This window comes from Coffea arabica, chromosome 11e (genome assembly GCF_036785885.1).
Source record: "Coffea arabica cultivar ET-39 chromosome 11e, Coffea Arabica ET-39 HiFi, whole genome shotgun sequence".
In the NCBI taxonomy this organism is placed as follows: domain Eukaryota; kingdom Viridiplantae; phylum Streptophyta; class Magnoliopsida; order Gentianales; family Rubiaceae; genus Coffea; species Coffea arabica.
The window spans coordinates 57,253,564-57,269,446 of NC_092331.1; the positions used below are offsets into that span (position 1 = coordinate 57,253,564).

General features: G+C 36.8%; 2 protein-coding genes across 2 annotated transcripts; one reads left to right on the forward strand and one right to left on the reverse strand.

Moving 5' to 3' along the window:
* Window positions 1-27: 27 nt before the first annotated feature.
* LOC113716479 (nudix hydrolase 1-like) lies at window positions 28-1,209 on the reverse strand. The gene is made up of 2 exons (XM_027240817.2): window positions 1,041-1,209; window positions 28-492 (listed from the first exon to the last, which is right to left on the reverse strand). Exons 1-2 carry the CDS (start codon window positions 1,207-1,209, stop codon window positions 194-196), a joined length of 468 nt encoding a protein of 155 aa, XP_027096618.2. The 3' UTR covers window positions 28-193.
* On the forward strand, window positions 1,087-14,480 carry LOC140021488 (phosphoenolpyruvate carboxylase 4-like). The gene is made up of 22 exons (XM_072072449.1): window positions 1,087-1,226; window positions 1,460-1,538; window positions 2,211-2,776; window positions 3,491-3,654; window positions 4,081-4,195; window positions 4,297-4,374; window positions 4,461-4,532; window positions 4,605-4,683; window positions 4,757-4,833; window positions 4,921-5,016; window positions 5,905-6,046; window positions 6,656-6,787; window positions 7,610-7,683; window positions 7,824-8,102; window positions 9,666-9,791; window positions 9,940-10,041; window positions 10,148-10,294; window positions 11,226-11,324; window positions 11,511-11,599; window positions 12,226-12,352; window positions 12,429-12,635; window positions 13,519-14,480. Exons 3-22 carry the CDS (start codon window positions 2,621-2,623, stop codon window positions 14,341-14,343), a joined length of 3,186 nt encoding a protein of 1,061 aa, XP_071928550.1. The 5' UTR covers window positions 1,087-1,226; window positions 1,460-1,538; window positions 2,211-2,620; the 3' UTR covers window positions 14,344-14,480.
* Window positions 14,481-15,883: the final 1,403 nt, after the last annotated feature.

Genomic DNA, 15,883 nt, shown 5'->3' on the forward strand with positions numbered 1-15,883 from the left:
TTTTTTTTTTGTGGTAGGAAAGTAAGATACTGAAAAACAAGAAAGTAAGCAAAATTCATTACCGACACCTTACAACTTTGAGATGGGTGGAAATTATAAGCAACATAGAAATCTTAATGGTGCAGGCTTCTTCTAAATCAGAAGGGCTCACGGAGCAAAATGGGCACTACTAAGGAAAGCAAATGACACCATTTTAAGTGGTGGGAAAAGGACTAAAACCATGTTGGAGCATAATCTCCAATGGCCCAAAAAGTGGTTTTGGAAGATCATCCCAGTCATACCAATCCCATCCATCGCATTTCTCAGGCTCAAGATTTTGAGGTTGCTGGTTGATGTCGGCTGGAACTGCACGCATGAAGACACAAACAATGTGTGTTGCTTTAGCTTCTTGTGAGAATACATTGTTTGTGACAGTTAAGTACTCTGTTTTTTCGATTTCCAGTCCTGTTTCTTCCTTCACCTCCCTAGCTGCACATTCCTCAAAACTTTCTCCTAAACCAGGAAATGAGAAAAATAGTATAAATTTCCACATATGGATTGAACTGCACTTGTTTTTGATGCATCACCGTCATGTTAACAAGCATAGTTACAGCATAATAACAGCAAATATACTAAAACCTTAGATGGATTGCGGAGAGTAAATTTACAGCCAATTAAAAGCACATAAATGAACAAATCCTTAAAGCACTAATGTGAACTTCATGATTTGTTAAAAAGCTTGCATCATGTAAAATATAGACCATGGTAAGTGTTTTTTTTTTTTTTTTTTTTTTGACGAAACTTATTTAAAAAATTAATATCTCTCTGCTAGGTGCAAGAAAACAAATTGCAAGTGAATTGATCTATTATTGAAGATTGTGATTATCAGACCAAAGTATCATCATAAATAATAATGTTTAGTCTTACAAAACAAAGAGAAAAACAGAAAAAGGGCTAAGAGAATCCAGGTAATGTAAGAGTAGTACTTCTATCATTTGATACCAAAAAATGTGAAGAGAAAGTGAAGGCAGAGGGAAACTAATTAATTAATCAGAGAGTACCAAACTCAAGGTGGCCACCAGGAAGAGCGAAGGTATTGCGGCCAACGGAGGAGAGGCGCCGCCCCAATAGCACTTTATTTCCCTTCAGCAAAAACACGGCCACCCCAACTTTCGGCATCGGCGGCGGCGGCTGTGAAGATGACACCTCCATTGCTGGTTCATTTTCCATTTTTTCTGCAATTGCAGGTAAAACCCACTTGAGAATTGAGCAATTACTAGTATCCGAATGCTTTTTAACTTGAAACTTGAAAGATGGTGGGTACTACCCCACAATACTTTTTCCGATGACTGAGAAACTCAGACTTTTTCGTTACTAAAGTTGACCTGCGAGCAAACTACTGTTAGAACTCGCAGAATTGAGGGGTTGGCGCTTTTTGGAGCTAATAATTAATAAATTTTGGCGCTGTCAATTGATTCAGATGTTGAAAGTCAATTTGCTTGGGTTCCAAGGAGTGGGACCACTTTGCTTACTGGTTTGTACCTTCATAGGAATTCCAGGTGAGACAATTTTACAATCTCAAATTGCATAAAAATACTCGTATTGGTAGGTACAAAGTGAAGGAGTCTTTTCTTTGTTTCCCCACGTCACAGGTACAACGATCTTGTTTCAAGAACCATCAAAAGATTAGCTGTGCTCTTTAGGAAATGATATTGCCAAAACTTAAATTTTAATGTCGTAATAAAAGATATACTTCTATATAGGTATACTTATGTTAACATTAAAAAAAAAAAAAAGAAGAAAGAAAGTACATATCAATGCAATTTGAGAAAAAACGTTTGTAATGGATACATTAGGCAGCTTTGCAAATAAAACCATTTGTTGCTCCTTAAAATCCTTAATTGTTACTCATAACACTAAGGTTTACTGTTATGTTTGATAATCCAATAAATCATTTAAATTTAATAGATTCAAATCTTAATATATTCACGCACATTTGATAATCAAAGCTAAAACATCTGAATTCATTAAAGTGGCGTGACATTGAATTTCTTTGGTAAAATTTGATCTAAAAAATAAATGATAAATTATTTATTTATCACTTAATATAATATACATTCAAATGTATCAAATTTGACACTCAACAATTCACTGATTTGGTGGATTCAGATTTCAAATTTCAATTTTATTAAATACATCAAATTTTAGATTCTAAATTTCAATTTTATCAGATGTATCCGGCGGAGCAGTAGTACGGGAGAGTAATGTGTGAAATTTCGAAGGATAAGAAAATGGCAAAATTCTTGGAATAAAAGGTCCTAAAAGTCGTTGGACTGTTAGAGTCCCAGAAAAAACAAAAAGGGGGTCCCTGTGAATTCTCACTGATTGCCGCTTGTCACCATCCACCGTCCACCTCGACTCCTCTTCTCTCGTACGCCCTACGTTCGCCCTCCGTACACAGCCTCAATCCCCACCCCATCGAATCTCCCAATCAGATACCACTCCATCCCTCTCAACTCCTTTTTTCTCACTCCTCTCCACACACACACAGTCACACACACAACAGCACACACACATTTCCATTGTTATCATTCTCAGTAAAAGAAAGCAGCAGGAGCAGCACTAGACCAAGGAGAAGAGAATGACGGATATAACTGATGATATAGCAGAGGAGATATCTTTTCAGGGCTTTGAAGATGATTATAAACTCCTCCAAAGCCTCCTCAATGACGTCCTTCAAAGAGAAGTTGGTCACAATTTCATGGAAATTGTTGAAAGAACCCGAACTCTTGCTCAGGTTTTGCCCTTTTGCTTTATGGGATTTCTTCATTTTATTTTGCTTTTCTCTTTTGAACCCTTTCGGATTTCGTTGTAATGTCGTCCGTTTCTGGTTTTCTTGATTATGTGTATTCCGGGGAAATTTTGATTCTTTTTAACTCCCTTGTCGTTGATGGCTTGGATGTTCTGTTTGGGAAGATTCTATGGTTCATGCATGCATGTTTTGGTTTTTTCAGTTCCTCATTTTTTTTCCTTTTGTTAAATAATTTTTTTTTGCATGCATATTTGTGTACATCCTTCGGATCTCTTGCTGATGGTTGTTGCTGTTTCCATGCATTATGATGTTAATGCTTTTAATTGATGATATCTCATCATCTCTTGTAGTTTTAAGGGTATTTCATCATTCTCATTATGCCAAGCCATTTTTTATTGTGGCTTCAGTTTAGTGGGATTTGAAGCTTAATTTAGTTAGCCAGACACTCAAATTAGTATGGACGATTTTGAGATTTTGCATGTTTTTGATTTTTGCGTGAGAGCTTTGTTTTTCTTTCATTGCTGCCCAAAGTTATCGATCTTTAGCTACCTCTCTGTTTTTGTCCTGTTTGGTTCTCTCTAGTGTAGTACCTTTTGTCTGGACATGGGTTGTTTGTTGGTAAAAAAGCATATTTGTGTTCTTGAACCATTTGTTTACATGTCTACGTGTAATGTAATTCAATTTTCTTTTGGCCTGCAGAGTGCATGTAACTTGAGAATTGCAGGAATCGAGGCTACAGCAGAGCTGCTTGAGAGACAGCTTGCAGCAGAGTTGTCAAAGTTGACACTAGAAGAAGCTTTATCCCTTGCTCGAACATTGAGTCATCAGCTCAATTTGATGGGAATTGCAGAAACTCATCATAGGTATACAGTACTTTAAAAACGCTCTGTTTACAAGTTGATTGTGCAGTTATTTAGTTTCTGAGATATGATTATTGATCCTAGTCAGGCAACAGTATAAGCAAGAAAACTAGCTTTATTCTTACCAATGCAAGATAGTTTATAGATTTTGCTATTATAGGATGATTTTGATTAAGATAGTGAATTTACTACTCGACTAATCCTACATGTTGACATTTAAATCATGTCCTTATTTTAAAGTTACAAATTGTCCAAATTCAAGTTGTTACTTCATCTCCTTCTATTGAAAACACTTCCAATATTGATAGCTAGTGCTAAGTTCCAAGTTATCACCGGAAAACAGATTCTGAACTGCAATCATTGACAAGCTATTGGAATGAGTACTAAACGTTTCAAATAGTTGCTGTAGACTAACAAGTGGTCCTGCAGATTACGTAGAAATCGTGGTGTGGTACAATCATCAAAATCTTGTGATGATACTTTCAACCAGCTTGTGCAGAGTGGCATAACTGCGGACCAGCTCTATGAGACTGTCTGCAAGCAAGTCTGTCATTAATATCCCTTTTGTGTTTGTTTTTATTGTTGAAATACATATTTGATTTTTACAGTTTATGATGCCAATCCCCATTTATTTGTATTTCACAGGAGGTTGAGATTGTCCTCACTGCCCATCCCACACAAATAAATCGACGTACCTTACAATACAAACATATCAGGATTGCGGTAATAATTTTTAAAATTCACATAAAGATTTAGAGTTTTAAGTGTTCAAATTTTACTTTCCTAAAATATAACTACAATTTTTGCAGCATCTCTTGGAATATAATGAGCGACAGAAAGAACTTGAGCTAGAGGACAAAGAAATGCTGATAGAAGATCTGGTCTGTGTTTTATTCAAAGTAGTTAGCTATTCAGATTGCATCATGGTGCATAATCGTTACTCATTTTGCTAGGCAAGAGAGATTACTTCCATCTGGCTAACAGATGAACTTAGGCGCCACAGACCTACTCCTGTTGATGAAGCTAGGGCTGGTAAACTCCCTGTTTAGATGTACTTTGATTCACTTTTTCTTCTTACAGAAAGCTAATCAGTTTAATTTTTTAGGCTTGAATATTGTGGAGCAATCACTTTGGAAAGCTGTACCTCATTATCTACGTCGTATCAGCAATTCTCTTAAGAAGGTTTTTCTTCGTTATATGTTTAGTCTGGATCTTTGTCACTGCATCTGTGATCAGGTCCTTCATATTTTGCCTTGCTTCTTTCCTCAGCAAACTGGAAGGCCACTTCCATTAACATGCACACCAATAAAATTTGGCTCTTGGATGGGTGGTGATCGTGATGGAAATCCTAATGTGACTGCAAAGGTGATCTTTAGAATGTGTCCAGTTTCTAAGTTTTTGTTGCATGACCAATTCTGCTTATTAGCTGGAACAGTATTCTAAAATAAAAGCATGTTGGTGACAGAAGAAATTGTATTGTGGTTAATGAATTTGTAAAGCTACAGTACACATGAAGCACCAGTTGTACTTTTTGATACTTAAGTGGTTGGATGAATTTCTGCTTCAAAAGCATCCTTCATTGTAGAATGCTAGATGAGAAAATTCTTACTTAAATTTATTTTTAATTTTAAAATGCTGATGTACCAATGACATCTTTTCCTGCTGTGCATTTTTAACTACCGGGTTTGTGACTTAACTTCCACACAACCCTCTTTTTCCCAGTTTGGACTATCTTGAGGCTTCTTGCTCTTCTTCACAACATCTCAATCAAAGATTAGATTAGTTCTTCTGCCCTTTGGGCCTTCCCTTGAGTATCTTCTCATCCGTGTTCCATTAAACAAAAGAAGTCTGTGTGAACTTATTTGATATCAAATTCTTGTAATTTACATCTTTTTTGCTGCTGAACAGAGGGGTTCCCCCCTTAATGCCACTGGCATGATATTGGATTTTGTGTACTTGAATCTCTTTTTCACAAGATTTAATCCTGCCCTGTAATTGATCTTAGTTAAGAACAGGATTCTCCTGTTACATAATGAACTAGGGTCAACACCCACTGATGCAAGATGGTATGGAGATGATTACTATTATCTATGATTTGATAGAAGTTTGTTACAATTAGAAAATTCTGGGCCAAAGAAATGGCAGGATATTTTGTTTGGCTGGTTATGCACTACCAGTTCCGGACTAAGATTGTCTAGTTAAGATGAAGAGTTTCTTGATATGGTCTCATTGAGGCTTTCTTTGTTTATTTAGGTGACAAAAGATGTCTCTCTTCTCTCAAGGTGGATGGCTATTGATCTCTATGTCCGCGAAGTTGATAATCTCAGATTTGAACTTTCCATGAATCAGTGCAGTGATAGACTATCAAGACTGGCACAGGAAATTCTTGAAAAAGGTCTGCCATGTCAATTTTATATCAGATGTATGTTATTGTAAATCAGGTTCTCATATTTGTAGCTTTTGAATGGTACATGGCACAAAAAAGACCTAAAGTATGGTAATAATCCATTTAGTCAGTGGATCGGAATTCAAAGATCAGAACCTGTACAACTTGTCTGAGAAAAGGTGTATCTGACAATATAAATGGATTTGTAGTCTGTCATTTGAATTATTTTTAAGCAAAAACTTTTCTTGACCAACTTGGACTTCTTGTTCTTGTGGAGGTGGCAATATCAAACTTAGTGATTAGATCTATCATGCTGCTTCATTCCTATAGAAAAAAAATTGACCAAGACAAGGAATTTTCTTTTCATCTTATTCCAAAAATTCTTGATAGCATTATTTTCTTAATTGGGAAAGATGTTCTCAAGTTTCTTGTGGGCAAGTGCTTGTAACAGTATCACAGCACCAAAATATAAATGTACTCTCTCCAATGGTTTATGTCATTTTTTGTCATTTAAGTTATCCCAAAACTCTAAATATCTTTACAAGACAGCATGTTATTGTTATATATGAACGTACTCCCTTATCTTCTTTGCTGTCGGTGGCTCAACTTCCTTTCCAGAAAGCTCAGATGAGGACCGGCATGAGAGTTGGAATTCATCACATAATTGGAACCAATTGAAGCATCATGGTGAACATGTTCCAGCTCTTCCAACACAGCTTCCAACTGGAGCTGATTTACCTTCTTGCACAGGTTAAACTCTTGGTCTTGATTATCCTTCACTTTGGATGCTGAGTTTTCTCCTGTCCTGAACTTATGTGCTGTATTTGGTAAAAAGAGTACAAATTTCTGGTAAATTCTTTTATTCCTGCTTGTTTGCTTTGGTGTTGGTGATGCTCAAACATGTGGGCTTCTTTTACCAGTAATGTTGACAAAATTATTTTTTTCTTTATACCAATGTGTTCTGTTGCATTGGTTTTCTTTTTTAGGGTCACTGCTGAAGTCGTCATGTCAACATACATGCATGCATACACACACACACACAACATTTTTTATATACGTATATGCACACATATACATATATACGTGACTTACTATCTTGATTGCAATGATGTAGATATGACGTGGTGTCCATATCTAGTTCACTTATACTCTCACAGTTGATCATTCTAATTGAACATGGATACATTTATTTATCCTGGCAGCAACTTAATTGTCAAATGCGTATTGTAGAGATGCTTTTTGAGGTTACTTGGATCTGTATTCATCTGCTTGCATAGAGCACAAAGTCCTCCAAATTTTTTTAGATGGTGGTTTTCTTTTTTTTTTTTTTGATTGAAAACCGTCATTGGTGCTAAATAACATGGGTATTAAAATAATGTGGACATTCCGTTCATGACTGGGTTTTGATGGCTGCTGCATGCGAAATGACGCAAATGCTGGTCTTTACCGCATGAATTTGACAATTTGACCATTCCACAATTTCCTCATCTTTGTTGATGTTTGCTAATTCATTTTAAATGTATTTCTCTAAAAGTTTTTACATGATTCCAACTGTTTACAATGTCTATGCAGAATGCAATGAAGTAGAGTCTCACTATCCTCGACTAGATGTTCCTGGCTCTGAGTATAAGCCATTGAATCGGCAGGTATGATTGTCTGATTGCTGCAGCATTATTTTTCTCTTGACTGCAAAGGAATTACTGTCTCTGTCATTGAACCTTTCCTCCTTTCAAACATACAAGTTCTTCAAATTTTCTGTTTCTAAAGTGTTGCTTCATCTTCTTAGGATGGTGAAGTTTTTTCAGTAGGGGGTCCTATTCCTGATCTGAATAAAACATCACAGAAAATATTTGGAAATGGAAACCTACCCCCTTCTTCCAGTTCTCAGCCATCCGGAGTGCCCCGCACTCCTCCTTTCAGCTCTAGCCAACTCCTTGTTCAGAAGAAACTTTTTGCTGAATCTCAAATAGGAAGATCCAGCTTCCAGAAGCTATTGGAGCCAAGCTCGTCTTACAGACCAGGAATAGCTCCTTATAGAATTGTTCTTGGTGATGTTAAAGAAAAGGTATCTCCCTTTTTTCGCTGCATATTGCTTGCCATGGAATTAAAATTGGGAAATTGTGGCCATTATAGAGATGCCTATCTTTGGCTTCTCCCCTCATTTTAGGCTGGAAAAGGGGGTTGGGTTGGTGGTGGGGGCTGATTTTATTAACCTGCGCCCCTCCTTCGTATGACTTTGCCTGCTACACTGACAGCTTTTAACATGGAGAGGAAAGAGTATTTCTCAAACCTGAGATGCCTTTCTTTGTTGTGCAAAAGGAAACCTACTTCCCTTTTCTTAGGCAGGGAGGGGCCAGGGTCAGGGTTTTGGAGTCTGTTCCTATTCTTCCTATGGTTTTGGCCACGTGTACCATGAGAATCTGGAGAGGAAAGAGGATTTCTCAATCCTCTGCGAAATTGCACAGCATCATATTATGATGGGCTGTCTAATCTAAAATGAAGGTGGCCATAATGAAAAATCAACTGCTTAGGAGCTAAGTAAAGGTAGCCAAATTTTAGAATGACTGAATAAGAAGTGCATAGAAATATATTTGTTTCAGTGATATTTTTTGTTTCTCATTTCATAGATGGTGTTCAATGATGATAGAGAAAAAACTCACTCTGAACCAACATGGGCTATATCCTTAAAAGTTGATATGCTTATATGTTTTATTCGGGCTAAGCAAGTGAAATTTATAAATTTATTTTTTCTTTTCATGATGCTCTATAAACTACTAATTTTATTAAAATTTTTTGTATGTTTGTTTACTCCCGGAATGGAAAGATAATTAAAGTTTACTAGATGATTACATGTGGAAACATATACATTCCATTATTTTGGTCTCATGGCATGATAATCCATCAAATCAACCACTATTACTAATTAAGCTTCACATTCTAAGCCCTTAAAGCCCTTAGAAATTTGATATTCTTGACCTATTTGCGTTCTCTCTGGGGCCATTATGTTTTTGTTCTTCTTTCCATGTGTCTTCTAGTTATTTTTATGTCTTTTCAGACTTCATGCGCCTTTGTAAAATATATGGTGGCAGGCCGTGAATGGGGAAAGAGCTTGGAATGTATACTTACTAATCAAAGTAAAAATAATGAGATGTTAATCTTCAGCTGGTTCTTACTTGTGAAGACAAACATTGATAAGTGATAGTTTAGGCTTAGCCGAAACAAATTTTAAGAATAATGACACACTGGTACACCCTTTTTATGAAAAGAAATATCTTTTATTCTAATTCTTCTTTTACAAATCATAATAGTGAGAAGAAATCAGCACTTCAATTGATACCCAAGCAGTTAAGTATAATTTCCTCTTATGTTAAAAACTGAGAGTTTTAATAGGAGAATTCCGATGTGTGCTTAATGGAGATGGATGGATGTTATTTTCTAACTTGTAGAATAAGGATTTTTTTCTTGCAAAGCATGTGAATTATCAGTGGCATCCCTCAGAAGAGATTGCAATATGTCAACACGTGAGGGGGGCAGCAAGTTATTAAAATGCTGTCATTTCTCAGTTTTAGCTTTTGGTTCTGTTGTGCTGAAAGCTTGGTTTAAGTAAAGATAGTCTTTCTGAATTCAGCTTCTTAAGACAAGGAAGCGGCTGGAGCTTCTTCTCGAGGATCTTCCTTGTGAATATGATCCATGGGACTATTATGAAACATCAGATCAACTTCTGGAGCCCCTATTACTGTGCTACGAGTCACTGGTATTTGAACTACTCCTTTTATTTTTTTATTTTTTAAAATCATCCGAAATAAAAAAAGGTCTTTGAATGAAGTTAAAAGAACATAGATGATAAGAAGTGCAAGAGTTGATGTCTAGATGTAAATGCTGACTGAAAACTTAACTTGCAGCAATCATGCGGATCTGGAGTTCTAGCTGATGGTCGCCTTGCTGACTTGGTTAGACGTGTCGCTACTTTTGGCATGGTTCTGATGAAGCTCGATCTTCGTCAGGTAAATTTATTTTCTTGATAAGCCACAATTGTAAGAAACATGTTCTTTTTCTTGATATGATCACCTTATTAAGGCATTTGTTCTTACAATTCTTTTGCTGTTCCAGGAATCTGGTAGGCATGCAGAGGCACTTGATGCAATTACCAATTATTTAGACATGGGTACATACAGTGAGTGGGATGAAGTTAAGAAACTGGAATTTCTGACTAGAGAGCTAAAGGGGAAGAGGCCTTTAGTCCCCCCAAGTATAAAAGTAAGTCTTGAGTTACATTTTGTATCTCATTACTGCAGCAAACACACATGTAGGATATTTCCAGTCTGAATATCTTGTAGACAAAATGTTACTAAAATTCAACATCAATAACAGGATAGATGGCCCACTGAATACCATTGTGGAATACAAGACAGGCTTATGCTCACATAAACTTTTGACTATCCTATGATCAATGCTGAAAGATCTTGAGTTTTTCCCAATAGCGTACAGAAGTCATCAACTTTGACTGGCTCAAGGAACTTTTCTTAGCAGACTTCTATAGCCATAATGTGGAAAATGTCCTACAGGCTACAAGGCAAATCTAATGGGGCATTTAGTGATGGAAACCATAAAGCTTCTTTTGCTCAACATAAAGTAGAAATTTGCTTGAGCAGCAAGCTTTTCTAGCTATCACCATAGGCTGACTTTGAGAAATATATTCAGACAAGAAGTGTGAATACCAATTGTAACGGGCGTCTGGATTCTGGACAGGCCATATTGCTGATAAGACCTCAGACCATGTTTTAGCAAAACTTGTGATGAACTATCACCTAGAAAAAAAGAGACTTTGGTGAGTGCAGATTACTCATCTATGATATGTAAACGATAATTGGATTGCATTGCTTATGGGTTACCAAATTGAGTAGTGGAGAGTTTTTTCATTAACTTTAATCGATAGTTGATGTGATATTGTGGCTACATGGAAATTGTCTACCTTGATTAGGTTAATGCCTTCATTTAGTCTGTAAACATTAATCTGATATCACTCAGTTGTGCTTTCCATCTCCGCTTTATCTTTTAATATAATGAAAAGCTGATGATTCTTCACACAAATGACCTTTCAACTGGAGGCATGAGAGGCTGTTATATCAGCATGTTGAGCACCTCTTTGTCTTATCATTTGATATTCATTTTTGTTCTTTTTCTGAAGGTTGCTCCCGATGTCAAGGAAGTATTGGACACCTTCAGAGTAGCAGCTGAGCTAGGAAGTGACTCACTGGGAGCATATGTGATTTCCATGGCTGCAAATGTATGACAATTCTCATATGTGCTGTTATATGTTGTATAAAGATAATCCTTTTTTTTAATCCCCTCTCCTCTTATTGCGTTCTTTGTGTTTTTTTTTTTCTTCTTTTTTTCTCTTATTGCTTCCTTTTATCTAATGTATGTAATATGTAATTGACAAAACTGTTTCTTTATACCTACCAATTTGCAGGCTAGTGATGTTCTTGCAGTTGAGCTTCTGCAGAAGGATGCTCGCCTTTCTGTCGGCGGAGAGCTAGGCAGACCATGTCCTGGAGGAACGTGAGTACAAGCCTCTAAAATTTTCTATCGTTCGCTGCTGAATGTGCATTAAATGGAATTTACAAATTAGTATTAATTCTAGACATCAACTTATGTGGATTTATACCAGTAGCATGACTTATTTATTTCTTCATTTATTTTGCATTAGCATAACTTTGTTTTTCTTCTGCTTAAACATTGCAGAAGTTCACTTTTAGAGGCTTCACTTATTTTCGCTGTTGGAAAAGTACCATTCGATATATAGATGACAGTATGAATTTCTGTGGTTGAAATCTTTTAGTTTTGGGGCTTCAGTTTTGACTGCATTTTTACGTTTCAACAAAACTTTTAGCTGAAGATCAAGGACATATCTTTGGTAATGTTACAGCTTTGACCCCAAATGGAGGAGGATTACTCTTTTTAAGTTGGTGGTTTTCTTACTACTCAATGAGGTCAACTGTTCTTCTAACTGATTGGTTGTTTCCTATACTACGCATACAATTTTGATCTGCATCTTTGACTTTGTATAAAGGAAATTCTTCAAAAGTAAAATTGATACGCCCATGATATGAAGATCTGGTTTTGATTGAACCATAAAAAAACACAAAGTGAAGTTTTGACCAATTTATTCTCATGCATCGATACAGACTGCGGGTGGTTCCTCTATTTGAAACTGTGAAGGACTTGAGAGAAGCTGGGTCTGTCATTAGGAGACTGTTATCAATTGATTGGTACAGGGAACACATAATAAAGAATCATAATGGGCACCAAGAGGTACTTATGGCTTGAATTTTAGAAATCTTAAAGGTGTCTTTATTTAGTATTGAGCTCATACAACGGTTGTGAACAGGTGATGGTTGGTTATTCTGACTCTGGAAAAGATGCTGGGCGCTTTACTGCTGCATGGGAGTTGTATAAAGCACAAGAAGATGTTGTAGCTGCATGTAATGAATATGGAATTAAGGTCACTTTGTTCCATGGGCGGGGAGGGAGCATTGGGCGTGGCGGTGGTCCTACCTACCTTGCCATTCAATCGCAGCCACCTGGCTCTGTTATGGTTAGTTTTAGTAACTGGCTCTCTAGATTCACAAAGATCATAAGTTGGTCTAAGAAAACTGGAATTATGTCTTCATTTGTTAGTAGTTGTAATGTACTGCAGGGATCGAATGGAGAAGTCTTTTCTAGGTATGCCCAGGCATTTTGCTGGGATTTTATCCAACTTTGTTAGAACCTAATGATTTCATTGGGAACACATGCACAATGGTTACTGCATATTTCCAACTCTTGAAAATCCTTTTTTTGTATGGTTGTCTTTTAGTGCTTTTTGGGGCTAGTATGAGAACTTGAAAATGTTGACATGTATCTTCAATGTAAAAGCTGATGATTTGCCAAAGATTGGTAGATATTTTAAGAGTAATTGAACACAGATCTATTTCTTTTGTTATCTTTAACAATGTGCCTCAGAAGGTAAATTTATTCTGAAACTTGGGAATGGTGAAAACTTTTTTTCCAGATTTACGGGAAAGAAAATGTTTAAAATGTTTGTTTTGTTGGTTACTTGGTGAATGTAAATTCTCAATGTAAATGTGATTGGAAAAAACCCATTCTACTTCTTATCTTTATGGTGAAAGTGTTTAAGCTCTGGAAAATCACTACGCCAACTGCCACTTGTGGTATTGAATCTTAAGTCGTTATTATGTACATAAACTTCTTTAGTTGTAAATAACTGGGTTAAATATATGAATTGACAGGTTATAACAATTTCCTGGTTGACATTTAATTATACTTTGCTCCTTTTAGTTTCACTTGAATGTGTAATAGATATTTAATTTCCTTTCATGTCCTGAAAAAGTTAATTCAGGAAGCCTGCTATTTCCTTTCAATTTCTTGTTTCCAATGATCAACGAGGATTCCTATTGTTTCTGGGATTTGTATTTCAGGGTTCTCTTCGATCAACTGAACAAGGAGAGATGGTGCAGGCCAAGTTTGGACTACCACAGATTGCTGTTCGGCAGTTGGAGATCTACACAACAGCTGTTTTGCTTGCTACATTACGACCTCCATTGCCCCCAAGAGAAGAAAAATGGCGCAATCTGATGGAGGATATCTCAAAACTTAGTTGTAACAGTTATCGAAGCACTGTGTATGAGAATCCAGAATTCCTTGCATACTTCCACGAGGCTACTCCTCAAGCTGAACTTCAATACCTCAACATTGGAAGTCGCCCAGCCAGAAGAAAGAGTTCAGCAGGAATTGGGCATCTTCGAGCAATTCCATGGATATTTGCGTGGACCCAGACCAGATTTGTTCTTCCTGCTTGGCTTGGAGTTGGAGCAGGTCTTAAAGGTGTTTGTGAGAGGGGACATACTGATGATTTACGGGCAATGTACAAGGAATGGCCTTTCTTTCAGTCCACTGTTGACCTCATAGAGATGGTTCTAGGCAAAGCAGACATTCCTATAGCCAAGCACTATGATGAGATCCTTGTGTCTCCAAGCCGGCAACCTCTTGGTGCCGAGTTGAGGGAAGAGCTTATTATAACTGAGAGGTATGTATTGTTGGTTACTGGACATGAGAAACTATCCGATAACAACCGTAGTCTGAGGAGATTGATTGAGAGCAGGCTTCCTTATCTCAATCCAATGAATATGTTGCAAGTGGAGATTCTCAAGAGGTTGAGATGCGATGATGACAACAATAAGCTCAGAGATGCCTTGCTTATTACTATTAATGGGATTGCTGCTGGAATGAGGAACACGGGTTGATCTCTAACAAAGTTCAACTTGATAGAACATTATGGTCATATATAAAATATTTTGAACAGTTATGTATCTACTTGTTATGTGGCAGTACGCTAAGAAACCATTTGGGTCTCTGATTTATTGGTTGGTTTGTGAAGACATGTTTATGTTCTTTTGCATTATTACTGTTTTCTAGCTTCTACATTGTCAAATTGAATTCAGACACCACTAGTCTGGTAAGAGAGCCTAACCTTGGATGTTGAAGTAGTAATTTGTTTTTCAAGTTGACTGCTTCTGCACTCGCATTTTTGTTCTGATCCAGAAATAGTCCACCAGCTCCTTGCACCCTGGATTGGTAATTTGAACTGTAGTGTGGGTCAAACCGTCCCAGCCATCTGTAGCAGCTGTTTCCTCATTCTTGGGGCTAGCTGCTGATGACAATTCATCATCATAATCCATTATAGCAAAGATGGAATTCGTTGGCTTGTTCATTACAATTATTAAAATCGCACTGGTCAGAGAGTGAGAGCGACAAAAACCAACGTCGTTTAGTTTCTGCTTTTGGTTCTATCGGATAAGGTCTATCATGTAATATGTGAAAGTACCTGATTTCTTGGAATAATGCTTGCATGTTGCATGGGGCAAAAGTTCTGAACCGATAAATCTCTTTGAATAATATGAACCCGATTGTCGTAATTTCATTGCCGTGTTTTCTTCTACGGGAAATTTTTACCAAATTCTACTCCAAGATCTAAACTTAATAATCATAAATACAAAAACTTAAAAAGAGTCTTGATTATCTTTTACGTGCTTCAATTTTTTTTGTTGGGGGGTTCCGGTGAACACTAAATATACACAACAATGTAAGAGGCATCCCCCTAGAACAATTGCATCAAGAATCTAGCAAGCAAACTATAGACATGGACTCTCTGGCTATGTTTCGAGTGTTGTTTTGTTCTTGATAATACCTATAATACAAGGAATTCCGGAACGTAGAATTTGGATTTGACACAATCTTGAGGTATTCTGTCCTTTTTTTTTTCCTTTGAAATCTAATCTTATATAATTTCAAAGTCAGATTGTTATGATCTTCCGGACATATTTGTGCATCAGCTCATTTTGGTGTTTTCTGTATCATCGCTATAGGATAATGAAATGGGACAAGGAGAATCAAATCCTAAGCAATCTTTCAGCAGAATAAATCACTTCTCTTTTAAGTTTTCTCCTCCTGGTCAAACCCACCAATTTTTAGTAGCAAATCTAAACATTACTACTCTTCACAAAGTCTAATAGAATATCTTCACCATCTTTACTATGCCTCGAATGCCTTCAATCCTTAAAAGTAGCACACATGAAACTCGAGAATGTAATTCACAAAAGGGGAATTCAATGACTAGTATTAACAATTGGGTTAGGCAGACATAACCTTTTCCCAACCCCCAGATCTAACAAAATGTCATCTCCAATGGTCAGATCATTGTGATGTTCTGTGCCCATTTCTTGGCTCTGTTTGATCCTATCCTCTAGTGGGCAGAACTTTTGATGTCTTAGTAGAAGGAGCACA

Coding starts and splice junctions, on each gene's coding strand:
- LOC113716479 (XM_027240817.2), bottom strand. CDS start 1,209: ATGGAAAATGAACCAGCAATGGAGGTGTCATCTTCACAGCCGCCGCCG. Junction 493..1,040: donor TGGTGGCCACCTTGAGTTTG/GTACTCTCTGAT, acceptor TTCCTGGTTTAG/GAGAAAGTTTTGAGGAATGT.
- LOC140021488 (XM_072072449.1), top strand. CDS start 2,621: ATGACGGATATAACTGATGATATAGCAGAGGAGATATCTTTTCAGGGC. Junction 6,047..6,655: donor ACAGGAAATTCTTGAAAAAG/GTCTGCCATGTC, acceptor CTTCCTTTCCAG/AAAGCTCAGATGAGGACCGG. Junction 12,636..13,518: donor AGCCACCTGGCTCTGTTATG/GTTAGTTTTAGT, acceptor TTTGTATTTCAG/GGTTCTCTTCGATCAACTGA.